Source organism: Ochotona princeps, chromosome 2 (genome assembly GCF_030435755.1).
Source record: "Ochotona princeps isolate mOchPri1 chromosome 2, mOchPri1.hap1, whole genome shotgun sequence".
In the NCBI taxonomy this organism is placed as follows: Eukaryota; Metazoa; Chordata; class Mammalia; order Lagomorpha; family Ochotonidae; genus Ochotona; species Ochotona princeps.
This window is the reverse complement of record NC_080833.1, coordinates 10475708-10490879: the sequence shown is the minus strand read 5'-3', so window position 1 is coordinate 10490879 and position 15172 is coordinate 10475708. Positions and strand designations below refer to the sequence as shown.

General features: G+C 52.0%; 1 protein-coding gene across 1 annotated transcript in view; it reads left to right on the top strand.

Annotated features, from left to right (window-relative positions):
- Positions 1-12982: 12982 nt before the first annotated feature.
- PADI2 (peptidyl arginine deiminase 2) overlaps positions 12983-15172 on the top strand; it is a 36052-nt gene continuing 33862 nt past the window's right edge. The window contains exon 1 of the mRNA XM_004592324.3: positions 12983-13220. Coding sequence (XP_004592381.2) covers positions 13129-13220 — 92 coding nt within the window. The 5' untranslated portion in view covers positions 12983-13128. The remainder of the gene's footprint in view (positions 13221-15172) is intronic.

The following is a 15172-nucleotide window of genomic DNA, read 5'->3' as shown; positions in this document are numbered from 1 at the left end:
GATTGCAGGCTGGTACAGCCACTATGGAAGTCGGTATGGAAAATATTCAGGCAACTAAAAATTCACCTACCATATGACCCATCAAACCCACTACTGGGAATATATCCAGAGGATCTGATACATGAGAAAGAAACTTGCACCCCTGTACTCCCTGAAGGGCAATCAACAATTGCAAAAACATGCAAACAACCTAAATGTCCATTGAAAGAGAAGTGGATAAAGAAACTGTGGTATAGCTACTCTATGGAGTACTACTCAGCTATCAACAAGAATAAAATTGTATCGCTTGCATCCCAGTTGGCTCAACTGGAGACCATTTTTTTTTTAAAGATTTATTCATTTTATTACAAAGTCAGATATACACAGAGGGGGAGAGACAGAGAGGAAGATCTTCCGTCCGATGAGTCACTCCCCAAGTGAGCCGCAACGGGCCAGTGCGTGCCGATCCAAAGCCGGGAACCTGGAACCTCTTCCGGGTCTTCCACGTGGGTGCAGTGTCCCAATGCATTGGGCCGTCCTCGACTGCTTTCCCAGGCCACAAGCAGGGAGCTGGATGGGAAGTGGAGCTGCCGGGATTAGAACCGGTGCCCATATGGGATCCCGGGGCTTTCAAGGCGAGGACTTTAGCCGCTAGGCCACGCCGCCGGGCCCAACTGGAGACCATTATGCTAAGTGAAATGAGCCAATCCCAAAATGGGCAGATAACACATGCTCACATAAGACAACCTAACATAAGACAACCTCCATTAAAAATACATAACAAAAAAACACATAAAATAAAGGAGAACACACACACGGATGTAATGGAGACCAGACAACCAGGAGTCAGGAAAATAAACAGACGGCATCTCTACTAAGGAATGAAGGCAGACTCTCAATGAAACTTCTAAGTATACCTAGACAACAAAACACTACACTCAGAAACCAACATGCACTCCTATGCTCATAGCAGCACAATCAGTAATTGCAAAAACATGGAAGCAACCAAAATGCCCATCAACAGAGGATTGGATAAGAAAGCTATGGTTCATCTACTCCATGGAATACTACTCAGCTATTAAAAAAAAACAAAATGCAGTTCTTTGTGGCCAAATGGGCCAAACTGGAAACCATAATGCTAAGGGAAATGAGCCAATCCCAAAAGGTTAAATACCACATGTTTGCCTTAATTTAAGATGATATGATGTTATGTATAACATGTTATGTTATGAATGTTATATGTTGTGTATAAACTAAAATTGAAGTGTAGGTGAGGTGGTCACAGAAGGTGGCTGGGAACTCGCATTTACTTTTAACATATTGGTTACTCATTACTATGTCAATTAATTCCATAATGATGTAAATTTTTGCTGATGGTATGATGGAGCTTTCAATTGACTGGGATGATACTCTGCTGGCTCTGTCTTCAGACCAGAGAGGGTATACCTAAGAAGCCGTTGAACTTGACTGGACAATAAGATGTTGGACTCTAGGTTTGGTATACGCTTGCAATGGGGGAATCTCAACTGAACTTGAGCTGTGGTTATGCAACAAGGTGGAGGAATCCACCATGGTGGGAGGGTTTGGGGAGGGGTGGGGAGAACCCAAGTACCTATGAAACTGTGTCACATAATACAATGTAATTAATGAAGTAAAAATAATAAATAATTAAAAGAAAAAAAAAACACTACACTCGCCAACAATGTCACCTACATAAAGAGCAAGAAGTTGGAACCACTTCTCTTTAATTCTAAGTGATCGACCCCCGGTGGTGCTCAATGCTAATATGGCTGAGGCGTTGTTTTGCTTGTCCTCTTAGGAAATGGCTGGCTATTGTTTCAATTTGCAGGTTTTTTTGTGTGTGTCAAATCTATTTTTGCTGTGAATTTTACTTTTTCACACTTCCTAGTCATTTGTATCTTTTTCAATAAGTTCATGTAATCATCAGTCAATCACCCGAAGGAGACTTGTTGATTGCTTGTAAGCACCTGAGGTTGTAAATGCCCCTTTCAACACTGGTTTTGCTACAAAGAAAAGAAACGGTCTGTGAGACACGGGAAGCTTCGCAGGAACATGAATTCCAGAGACACAGTCAGCCCAAGGGTCCTGAGTTGCACTGGACGGGAGTGGGGGTGTGGGGAAGGCAGAGGGACAGGGGGCAGCCAGCAGGGGCATCCGTGCTCGCCCTCTGCTGCTGCTCGCACAGCTCTGCATCCCGGGAGTGTTACAGACACAAGGTTCATCCCGGCTCCTGGTTCTGCAGGAGGTCCAAGGTCAGGGGCTGTGTCCATGAGGCCTCCTGGCTAGCACAGGTCCAGGGTGGCACGAGATACTCCATGGAGAGAGAGAGGGAAGCCTCCATGTTTCTGTACATGTGTGCACATACACGTGTGTTGTGTGTATGTGTGAGTGATGTGTGTATGGTTGTGCACATGCCAGGGCATGATGTGTCTGCATGGGAATATATGTGTGTATGTATTTATGTGTATACACGGTGATAGATGTGTATACATCATGTGTATACGTGTGTGCATGTGCTTATGGGTGTACATGTGTGATGTGTATATACGTGTGTATGTATTTATGCATATACACGGTGATAGATGTGTATACATCATGTGTATACGTGTGTGCATGTGCTAATGGGTGTACATGTGTGTATATGTGTGCATATGTGTGCATATGTTATATGTATGTGTGTGCATGTGTGTATGTGTGTTTTCCTCTTCTTAGAAGGCCACCTCGATTCAGCCACCGAGCTCTGCCCTAGTGACCTTTTTATAAAAAGATTGATTTGTTGAAAGGTAGAATGGCAGAGATCTTCTATCTACTGGGTTCCCTCTGCAAATGGTCACAATGACCAGAGCTGGGCCAGGCCCGAGCCAGGAGCCAGGAACTCCATCTAAACCCCCTACCAGGAAATTGAGGGGGAGGGAATCCCAGACTATACAGAATTGTACAATACAAATCAAAATTCAGGAGAATCCAGATGGCGGAATAGGGTAAGGATACGTTTAAACAGATGGAGAAACATTAGCCAGTGTGAAGCAGAGAGGGCACATTCCAGGAAATAGGAGAGAACAGAACAACAGCAGAGGGCACCTGGAGACTGACAGACACAGGAAAGCAGCGGACACGATGGTGTGGTATTGCAGTGACTGATACCCTAGTGACATTTACCAAGTGGCGATCTGAACTCCACCACCAGCTGGAACTCCACCAGCAACAAGGTGGGAAGGGATGTTTACCGGGAGCTTCAGAGGTGAACCCAGACAAAGAACTGCCCATCTTGCTGGTCCATTTGATTTGACCAGGAGCAGAGACAGAGCGGCAGGTCCCAGATCGGCAGTGTGGGAACAGGGTGGATTTTACAGCCCAGTCTGCTCCCTAGAGCCGTACTGGTCGCCATTTTGTTTAAGGAGCCAAAGGCTAAAGGGGCAGGACTGCGCATGCACTGAGCTGGAAGTGAACTCATTTCTGACTCAGTGAACTGCAACAGTGTGGCATCCTACAGGTTCCACACAAGACAGGTCCAGGTAGCCCTTAGACCTGATGGCCAGCAGATCAGGAACTCTAGTAGTGGCACATCAGGCACCATTTTGTACAGTGCGACAAAGAATTTAAGACTGCAGGGGACAACAGTGAGCTGTGCATGCACTGAGCTTGGCGAGAACTCACTGAGCTCAGTGGATTGCACTGGTCTCACAGAAAAATAATACCAACTATGCCATTGTATGGGTCAAAATATGTCCTTGTGGCCCTCAGACCTAACAGTCAACAGGGTCCAACAAGATCAGCACCACCACCAACTTACCTGTATAGGACACCTGGTGTCTCCCTAATCCTGGGACCTGTTCCAACCAAAAGTTGGAGAAAGATTGTACAGACAATGGTGCAACCTTAGCACAGGATCACAGGAGGTGGAGATTGGTGAGCCAGGAGCTGGGGCTACAGAGATCATGGTAGAAATCTAACATAAGAACCCAGGCCTGGAACTCGCTGGAGGGAATGGCACAAGTGACTGCAAACAAAGAGCCATGTGCCAAATGCAATAAGCAAAACTGAACTGTTTTACCTGTTGGTGACAGAGCTTGGAAACCTGCCCCAAGGAGAAGAATCTGATAACTACAAGTACAATGACCAAGAGCAAAAGAGGAGACAAAGGCATAATGAATATTACTGAAGACTCCCCTGCAAAGGAGCAAAACCCTTTGCCAGCGTCAGAGTTCACTGAGGAAGACATTGAGAAAATGGGGGACACAGAATTCAAAACACTTGTTATAAAACTTCTTATCAACAATGAGGAGCATGTAAAGCAGGCGCTCAAGGAATTCAAGGACTATGTCACACTGGAAATGAATCAAATGAAAGCTGATCTATCAGAAATGAAGAACACAGTGAAGTGAATTAAAAGCACAGTGGAGAGTCTCCAAGATAGAATGAAACAAGCAGAAGAAAGAATCTCAAAATTAGAAGATATTTCCTGTCACCAGGGGAAACAAACAAAAAGCTGGAAGCAGAGCTGGGTCAGGACAAAAAAAGTATTCAAGAATTGAAAGACACTATTAAAAGGCCAAATATAAGAGTTATGGGAGTTGCAGAAGGTGCAGAAAGAGAAGCTAGGTTATGGGAGTTGCAGAAGGTGCAGAAAGAGAAGCTAGGTTTAAAAAATGTATTTAATGAAATAATAAGGGAAATTTTCTCTAATCTAGGGAAAGAATTGGAAAATAACATCCAGGAGGGGCATAGAACTCCCAACAGGTTTGACAAAAAGCGATCTTCACCAAGACACAGATAATCAAGTTCTCTTCAATCGAACATAAGGAAAAGATCGTTAAAACTGCACGTGAAAAAAAATCAACTGACATATAATGGAATGCCAATTAAACTCACAGGAGACCTCTCACAGGAAACTACAGGCCAGAAGAGAATGGAGTGACATATTCCAGATTGTAAAAGCAAAAAAATTGTCAGGATAAGATACCCAGCAAAGCTTTCCTTTGCCTTTGAAAATGAAATAAAATTCTTCCACAGTAAAGAAACGTTAAAAGAATATGCCTCTTCCAAACCTGCCCTACAAATGATACTTAAAGATGTTCTCTCGCATTTACTTTCAACATGTTGGTTACTCATTACTATGTCAATTATTTCCATAATGATGTAAATTTTTGCTGATGGTATGATGGAGCTTTCAATTGACTGGGATAATACTCTGCTAGCTCTGTCTTCAGACCAGAGAGGGTATACCTAAGAAGACGTTGAACTTGACTGGACAATAAGATGCTGGACTCTATGTTTGGTGTATGCTTGCAATGGGGGAATCTCAACTGAACTTGAGCTGTGGTTATGCAACAAGGTGGAGGAATCCACCATGGTGGGAGGGTTTGGGGAGGGGTGGGAGAACCCAAGTATCTATGTAACTGTGTCACATAACACAATGTAATTAATGAAGTTAAATAATAAAAAAAAAAAGATGTTCTCTTGACAGAGAAAAGGAATAATACCCACCAAAACCAAAGGCAAATGCAAAGAACATCCCAGTAAACTAATAACAGAAGACTTAATCAACGAACAACTCACAGCTAAAATGACAGAACCAAATTACCACCTATTTGTATTGACCCTGAATGTAAATGGCTTAAACTCATCAATCAAATGTCATAGATTGTGGGTTTGGGGGAATAAGCCAACAGAAGGGGACCGAGCTAGCTCTCTCTCCCTGCCTTTCAAATAACAGAGCTTTGGGCCTGGCGGCGTGGCCTAGCGGCTAAAGTCCTCGCCTTGAAAGCCCCGGGATCCCATATGGGCGCCAGTTCTAATCCCGGCAGCTCCACTTCCCATCCAGCTCCCTGCTTGTGGCCTGGGAAAGCAGTCGAGGATGGCCCAAAGCTTTGGGACCCTGCACCCGTGTGGGAGACCCAGAAGAGGTTCCAGGTTCCCAGCATCGGATCAGCGCACACCGGCCCGTTGCGGCTCACCTGGGGAGTGAATCAACGGATGGAAGATCTTCCTCTCTGTCTCTCCTCCTCTCTGTATATCTGACTTTGTAATAAAAATAAATCTTAAAAAAAAAAAAAAAAAAACAAATAACAGAGCTTTGAAAATAAACTTGACCCTTGCGTAGCTTGTAACACCTGCACATCACCCCGCAAGCATCCACATTCCCTCAACACTTCTCTGCCTCCTGCTGTGAAAGTCCTGCCCCAACCCCCACCTGTCAAACTCTAAGGGCACCTGTGAAGGAGTGCTCCAGGGCCACTTCCTCCCAGAGGGCCTCGTAGCCTTTCCTCTGTTGAAGCACCAGCCCGATTCCGGACACCACCTGCCTCTCTTCATCTGAAAGTTTTCTCCATCTGCAAGCAGCAGGTCAGGAGCGCTGTGGAACTACCCGACGACGCTGGCACAGCCCTGGCACTACGTGGGCACAGCCCTGGCCCCACTGGCCGCGGGAGGATGAATGCCCCAGCTCCCTGGCCCAAGGCTGGGACGCTCTGAGGTTCCTGCTGCACTGTCAAATGGGGGAAGTTCCACACATTGCTTGATGCTGGGCTCTGCCTCGCTCCCTGGTCCATCCTGTCTCACGCCCCAACTAGGGTGTCCCCAGCTCATCTTTGTCCTGGGAGAACCTTCCACTGGGTGTTTTCTCCGAGGTCATCAGCAATGCCTTTTATGAAGCCGGCTTTAGTAGGCTTTGCTTCTAAGATGGGGTTCTGGCGCCACCTTGCGGTCACCACCTCCCCATCCTTGGCAGTATTTTTTTTATTATTATTTATTATTTTTAATTCATTAATTACATTGTATTATGTGACACAGTTTCATAGGTACTTGGGTTCTCCCCACCCCTCCCCAAACCCTCCCACCATGGTGGATTCCTCCACCTTGATGCATAACCACAGTTCTAGTTCAGTTGAGATTCCCCCATTGCAAGCATATACCAAACATAGAGTCCAGCATCTTATTGTCCAGTCAAGTTCAACGGCTTCTTAGGTATTTTCTGTTTGTTCTTGAGCGGACCTCTCCGGGAGCTTCCCAGAGCTATTCTTCTCCAGGGGTTGACCAATTGTGCCCAGCTACCATGCTCAACCCAGAAGAGACCTCACTCGCAGCAAGGTGTCCACAGCCCTCTTCAGAAGCTCGGAGGAGTCAGCCAGCATTGCAGACCCGACTCCAAGCCCGCACATCCAGGACCAAGTCCTGCGGCCTTTAACAGAGTTGTCACGAGCAGCCAAGCAGGGCAGTGGGAGCAATGATCCCGTCGGACTCCGGATAGGGTGTCTGGGGCAGGTGGTTTGGGTCAGGCAGGACAAGTACTGGCAGTGGGAAACTTCTGAGTCTCCCTGAGGGAAAAACAGGGACCCTAACATGGGATAGGATCTGTTGCTAAAGTTCCCTTTCAGAAAAGAACAGCAACAAGAGGGGTCTGAGTTTGGGGCATCTGGAGAAATACAGTATAGGAACCAGTCAGACTTCCCTGTCCCCCTCCCTATTGGAATAGAACCAAACTGGAAAAGCACACGTCACCTGTGACTGCAAATGTTCTAGGACCCACAGCTTTTAAAAACTTAAAATCGATGAAATTAATTTAATTTAGTATTTTGACTTAACCGTCTATATCCAAAATAGTATTTTTTCAGCATGTAATCAATCTTTAGGTTACCTCTTTATTTCCTTTTGAAGATTTGTTTTATTTATTTGGAAGGCAGACTTACAGAAAGAAGGGGAGGCAGAGAGACATCTTCTACTCACTGGTTTACTCCACAAACAGCTTATAAGGGTCAGAGCTGGGCAGGAGCTGGGAGCTTCTTCCAAGTGCCCCATGTGGGCACAGGGTCCCAAAGCTTTGGACCATCCTCTACTGCTTTCCCAGGCCACAAGCAGGGAGCTGGAAGGGAAGTGGAGCAGCCAGGACATGAACCGGCGTCCATGGGGAATACCGACACTGCAGGCAGCAAGTTAACTCTCTTTGCCACAGCACCAGTCCAATCTTCTTTATCGGATGCCAACTGAGATCTGTGTGTATTTTACGCTCACAGAACATCTGCATTCAGATTCCAACTTGAAGCACTCAGTAGGACCGGGTGGCCGTGGCCACCAGGCAGGGGCCACTGACTCTTCTCCCTCGCGAAGTTTCCAGGCTGTGCAGTTCACACTGTCAAGCACCACATCCTCTCCCTGGCTCCACCAGCCCAGGACTGTACAGGCTTGAGATTTGTCAGCCTCGAGGTCACGTGGGCCAAAGCCTTAACATACCACCAGCACCATAGCATGGTGGGTTAAACCTCTGTCTGTGATGAAGGCATCCCATATGGGTGCTGATTTAAGTCCTGGCTGCTTCATTTCCCTTCCAGCTCCCTGCTAATGGTCTGAGAAAGCAGCAGAGGATGGCCCAAGTTCTTGGGATCTGGAAGAATCTCCCAGCTTCCAGCTTTGGGTCAGCCTATTTGTAGCTGTTTTGGCCATTTGGAGAGTGAACCCGTGCATGGAAAATCAATCTCTCTCTCTCTCTCTCTCTCTCTCTCTCTCTCCCTCCGTAGCTCTGCTTTTGAAATAAAAATAAACTAATCCTTAAAAAAACCACAGCCTCTCAGATGCAGACCCCCATGTACCTGTGCACACATACACAACCAGACAGCTGCAGGACTTTGCCACGCACTACAGGAGCACAACCCACCACGCACAGGCTGCCCACCCAGCGTGGGGCCAGAGCAACCAGACGCAGCGCACGGGAGACAGCCAAGACTCTGCCTGCCTAGCCTGGCTGCTTCACCTCCACCTCCAAATCCGTCTCTCAGTGACTTGGTGACTCAAGTGTCGCCTCCCGGCACACCTGTAGATGCTATCCTTTAGCTGTTTGGCAGTGCCGAGGGCTGGATCCCACTAGCATCGCCACCTATGCTTGCTTGATGCACCGTGTGGCAGTGTGATGGCGGCCCGAAGGGCTCCTGCTCACCCAGGATCTTACGGGAGCAGCGTCACAGGTGCGGCTTGTTATGGGCTGAAAGGTCACTGTGCGGTACGTGGCTGTGACCACGTGAACTCTCGGGTGGAGTAGGGTGGAGACCACGCCCCAGCCTTGCAGGGTGAAGGGCTGAGGCTGAACAGGAATCACTGCTCCCCTGCCGCCCAGGGCACCTCTGTCCCCACACAGTTACCTCCGACCTCACTCAGCCCAAGGGCGTGGGAATAGAGTGGGAACCACACTGGGAGGAGGCAGCCCTGTGAGGCCCCATGGCGCAAAGTCCCCTGGGCACAGAGCCCCCAGAGCCCAGGCCCCTGGCACCTCGCTACTCCAAGTCTCCTGCCAGGATGGCCATGTCACCGGACCTGCAGTAGCCAGAGTGAATCCCCTAAGGCACACAGCGTGCCACTACTGCATTCCCCGGGCCCCTTCCGGCTTCTCTGAGACCTCACCATAAAGTCCAAAAGCTTCATCGGGGCCACAAGTCATAAGCTGTGTGTGACCCAGCCCCAGCTGCAAGTTACCAGCTATGTGTGATCAGGACATGGTCAGGCCAGCCTGCCCCAAGTCATGCACAGACAAGCCCCATCTTTACCAAGACCTGGAGTGTTGGCTTGGAGCCCTGGAGTTCTGTACCCATTCCTATGGCTCATCCCCCCCCCCCAACTCCTCACCCCGTGGCAGTTGCTTGCAGTTCTCCCAAAACAAGTAACAGAGGCCCAGAGAGGACTCCCAGCTAGGCAAGGGGCAGAGCCAGCCCCAGACACCCCCAAATTCAAAGGCCTTGTTCTCTCTGGGCTGGCCAGCGCCCGTGCAGTCTTTGGGTAATAACAGCTCCTGTTTCCCAGGGCTGCCACGAGGGTGAACCAAGAGCTGGGGTGTGTGTCGATCTCCACAGAGGTGCTACTCAGCTTCACCCTGTCCTGGGCGGGGTCCCCCAAGACTGCACTCAAGCCCATTCACGCAGTCAGGGCAAGTGTAATATCCACCTTTTCCGTAACAACCAGGTGCTGTTGACTGGCGAATTTCTTTCTCCTGCTCAGAGCCGTTGCCAACTTCAGCCTCCTAAAGTTGGCCCAGAGATGTGTCAGCTACCTCCCAGCTAGGTGCCTCTCAACAAAGAACCCCCACCCCAACAAAAGGCCCCAGCAAGAACCAGTTGCACATAGCTGCCTGTCACAGACACAGGCTTAGCAGGAGCAGGCACTGGCCAGGGGGTGGGCCCAGCCATGCTAAGTCTGGCCTGTGCCAGCATTCCCCAAAAGCCCAAGAGATTCCTCAGCGAAGCGTAGGGGGGTTCTTCCAGGCCCCAGGGGAACCAGGGCAGCCAAAGTGGGAGACCTCCGGCCTTAAACCCACCAGCAGCTGTGACCACTGCAGCTATTTGAAACCCATGGGCACCACAAAACCTGGCACTTACACCAACACTGTGGGGCTTGGGCCAGCGTGGGTGCCCTGAGTGTCAGGAATGGGTGGGGCAGGATGGCTTTGGGGAGGGGGCTTTCATTCCCTTGTGCCAGACTCTGCTGGTATTTTCAGTACAGATGCTGTGGTCTCCCCCCATACACAGTGGGTTATTTCCCAGAAGTGGAGAAGGGAGTGTGGATGGTCAGGGAAGGGGTCCAAGACACTTTGCTGATGGGTCAAGCCACAAGGAGGTGAAGGGCTCCCCCTGAGTGAGGGGCGGAGCCAGGATCGGGACCTGGGAGGCCAAGGGGTGCAGGGGGATGGGGCAGGAGCGGGGTTTCCCTGTGTCACAGAGCTGGAACTGTCTCAGCCTTCCCCTAGGGTGGCCTTGGACCCCTCCCCTGACCATCCAGTCTGTGGAGATGGAAACTGGGGGCTCACTGGGATGCTGTAATGACCCAACACTAAGACAGCACGCAGTTTCCCCCAACTCCAGGGGGGAGTTTCACAGTGGTGAGATGGGCTGCTCTATGAACCCCTATCTCCACAAGTGGGGAACCCTGGAATCTGGGCTCCATCTGCACCAGTAAGGGCTCAGTGAGGGCAGAGGGGCGCCCAGGGGCATGCCCAGCTGGGGGACATCGCAGTCAGCTCCACCTAGGCAGGTGGCCCCACGGCACGCACAAGCAAACCCCATCTTTACCAAGGCCTGGGGAGTTGGCTTAGCCACCCATGGGCTGCCTCCTGATTGGACAATGAGCTCAGAGGGGCTGCCAAGAGCCAATCAGAAGTTTCCCATTTCTGGAGGGCACACTGCAGAATTCCGGAATCCCCCACTGCACAAGAGTAACTAGGCTCCTCACCACTTCTGAACTTGGGTGGCTTTGGGGGCGAGTGTGGCAGTCACGGGGCTGGGTGGGTCAGCTCTGGGCGTTTTGTCCACACCCTTTCCTGGAGCTCCCACAGCCCCACCGGGCTCCTCTCACAGCTTCTGCCTATCCCCCTACCACCACCACCACCACCACTTTCTGGTCTAGCTCACACATGACTGAGCTGTCCCGGTCCCAAGGGAAACCCCTGGGAGGCAGCAAAACATCGGGTTCCCATTGAATGTCATACCACCCCTCGGGCTCCGCAGGACACACTGACCTCTGAGTGGCATCCCTCCGCAGTCCAGGCCAGAAACGGGGCCCTAATCCTCGCCCCCTGCCTATCCCTCAGCTGGCACATCTTTTCCATCACCAGGTGCCATCCAAATCTGAGCCCATAAACACCGCTCACAGCGATCCCCTCCTCTCCGGCCCTGTCACGCTGCTCCCTGCCAGGGTCCTCAGGCCTGTCCCCAGCCCAGGAGCCTCGCCCAGGGCACCAGGACCGCCCAACAACCCAAGTCACCACCGCCCCTGTCCAGGCTCCTCCCTTCACGCGCCTGTCAGTGTCTTGGCTAGACATTCAGATCAAGGAGCCTTCGCTCCTGGGCTTCACCCCCACCCCTCTGCATCTTCCCGGTGTGAGGTTGATGTCATGCTTGGAGGTATGGACAGGTACTCGGCTCTGTCCAGCGTCCTGGACCCACTCAGGCAGCCCCCTCTCCTCCCTTCCGTGAGCAAAGACCTCCTTTAAGAAGAAATAGCCCGGCTCTGTCTTCAGACCAGAGAGGGTATACCTAAGTAGCCGTTGAACTTGACTGGACAATAAGATGCTGGACTCTATGTTTGGTATATGCTTGCAATGGGGGAATCTCAACTGAACTTGAACCGTGGTTATGCAACAAGGTGGAGGACTCCACCATGGTGGGAGGGTTTGGGGAGGGGTGGGGAGAACCCAAGTACCTATGAAACTGTGTCACATAATACAATGTAATTAATGAATTAAAAATAAAAAATAATTTTAAAAAGTAAAAAAAAAAAAAAGAAGAAGAAGAAGAAATAGCCCGGGCCTAGCGGCTAAAGTCCTCGCCTTGAGCGCCTCGGGATCCCATATGGGCGCCGGTTCCGATCCCAGCAGCTCCACTTCCCATCCAGCTCCCTGCTTGTGGCCTGGGAAGGCAGTGGAGGACGGCCCAATGCTTTGGGACCCTGCACCCGTGTGGGAGACCCGGAGGAGGTTCCAGGTTCCCGGCTCCGGATCGGCTCCCACCGGCCGTTGCGGCTCACTTGGGGTGAATCATCGGACGGAGGATCTTCCTCTCTGTCTCTCCTCCTCTCTGTATATCTGACTTTGTAATGAAATAAATAAATATTTTTTAAAAAAAGAAAAAAAAGAAATAGCCCCTCTCTGCTCTCAGCCAAACCCCATCTGGGGCATGGGCACCCAGACCTGCCTCGCGGTGCCCAGCACCCAGGAGCCACTGAAGATCTGTCGAAGGCGAGAAAGAGCCAGGAGCGAGTGTCTGGGGCGACAGAAAAGACACTATTGGGGACGCCTGTGTACCCCAAACGGAAGTGTCTGGGTTCAAGTGCTGATGTGCAGCGGCGGAGGCTGCAGCGACAGATTCGCATTGGGTTCCCGCCCTCCAAGGGCGACACCTGGCCCAGTCCCAGCTCGCGAAGCAGCAGGGTGCCCATTGCTAATCCCACACCACTGCAGGGCGGGTAGGGCTGTGGGCGGGGCCACGCTTGACGGATGGGCCCGAGACCCACTGGGAGAGGACCCTGGCGAGCCGCCCCGCCCTCCTGCCCTGCGATAAGGCGCCCGTAGGGGCCGCGGCTTCCCAGGCTGCTGCAACGCGCTCACCTGCTGCAGGTGCTCCCTGCAGACCCGCACGAGCGAGCGCCGAGAAGATGCTACGCGAACGGACCGTGCGGCTGCAGCACGGGAGCCGCGTGGAGGCGGTGTACGTGCTGGGCACGCCGCTGTGGACCGACGTCTACAGGTGAGCGCCCGTGAATCCCTCCAGACGCAGCACTAGGGGGCCCAGATGCCGACACCCCCCCCACACACACCGTGCAAGGAACCCTGAGACTCCTTCGGGGACGTGGGCAGCCTTCCTTCAGCTGCCCCTCATCCCTGGGTCCTCGCACCCCAAAGCCGAATCGTTTCTACCCTGAAACCCAACAACCCCCCCATCTTGTGTCTACTTACTTGCCCGACGTCCCGAGACCGTCCCGGGCACCCTGACACAGCCTCACGACCGCTGCCCCCCTGCGCCCCCGGCCGCCCACTGCCGCTCGCCGCGGCTCCGCCCTCGCACAGCTTCCCCACCACCGCACCGCTTTCACTTCCCCACCGCCTTCGCCTCGGACCCTCCTGACTCACCGCCCACCACTGCCGCTGCTCCCCATGCCCTGCCCTCTGAGAGTGGCTAGGGACTGGGACGGCACCGATGAAGAGCTTCCCCCGAAGGAGGAATCTGGCCTTGGGAATGACCAGGGCTCCGATTTCGCCCTGCAGGGGCTGCTAATGCTTACCCTCCCCAAGTACTGCCCTTGAGATCAGTGTTCCCAAATGGCTTTCCCTGACTTTGCTCAGGAACCAGAGAGGGTCCACAATCCACCTGCTGAGGGCATTGGAGCAAGAATCTTTGAAGAGCTCTCCACGATTCGGGATTCTGTCCCGCCCCCCTTCCTGAACTTGGCGGAATTCCGGGTTTTTCTGAGCCCTAGCACCACCCCAGGCAGGCCCCAGGATGCAGCCAAACCATGAGCTGCTCCCCCAGTGTGCAGGCTAGTGTGAGTGAAAGGATGGGTGGGGTCCCCCATGGGGTACCACCCGAGTTTGATTGGTAGCCTCTGCTCCAAGCATTTGAGATTCCCCTTTGCCAGGGTGGCAGGGGTCAGGGCTGGAAGGCAGGGCTCTGCAGGGACACCATTGCCGCTGACCAGGGTGTGTCCCCTAACTGCTCTGTGCCTTGAGCGGTAGGGTCCCCCAGCCAACGTACCATTGCGCCTTAGTTTTCCAAATGGTGCTGAGCCCTGGAACACCCAGGCCCCACCAAAGTCCCCCCCCCATGTGTCCCCTCAAGCCGTCCCCAGCCCATTGTCTCCACCTCCTCGGCCCCCCCGCCACAGGTGCCCACCGCGCTGAGACCACCACACCCTGGCCCAGGACGATGCTTGGTTCCTCTGCCCCTCCCCGGCAGCCCCACAAGCAAACCCCCTAGGACGGGATGGATGGTCTCTGAGTATCGGGCAGCAGGGAAAGCGTGGTCACAGTGCCAGCAGCCTAGGAGAGCACACCTCCTCCCCCACCCCAGCTCTGACCCCGGCACTGCCAGGGAATGGAGCAGGAGCCAGGATGCCGAGGTCTCTAAGCCTCAGCTGTCACCAGACCCGCCTGTTTGTTTGCTGGGGCACTTTTAGTGCCACCTGCCAGGCTGGCCTGGGGCCTCCAGCAGGGGGGTGGGGAGCAGAGGAGGGGTTCTGCTCCCCACCCCCCCAGCAGGTAAGCATCTATGGCTCTGTGACAGCTCCCTCTATGGCACCTCCAGATGCCAGCCACGGCCATGGCGCCAGCAGCCCCCTGCACCTGGGAGCCCCTCAGCACCCGGGGAAGCAGAGCAGTCTAGGCCAACGCTGTGGAGAGCAAAGGCATACATGAACTGCAGTTGTCATTTAAGTGCTCCAGCTGCCTGCATTTTTAAATTCAAATAAACAGGCATAATTAATTTGAATGATAGCTTGATATAGTCAAAACATGAGTTCCAGATGTAATCAAGGTGTGAGTTATTAGTGAGACAATTTGCCTTATGTCTTCTGTGCTAAGTCTGAAATTGACTGGAAGTGTTACACTCAGACACCCACTGGGGCCCAACAGCCACGTGGTCCCTGCAGGGAAGCCCTCAGCGTACCTTCTCCGTCTTGGCCTGAGTGCATGTGGAGCTGCGTA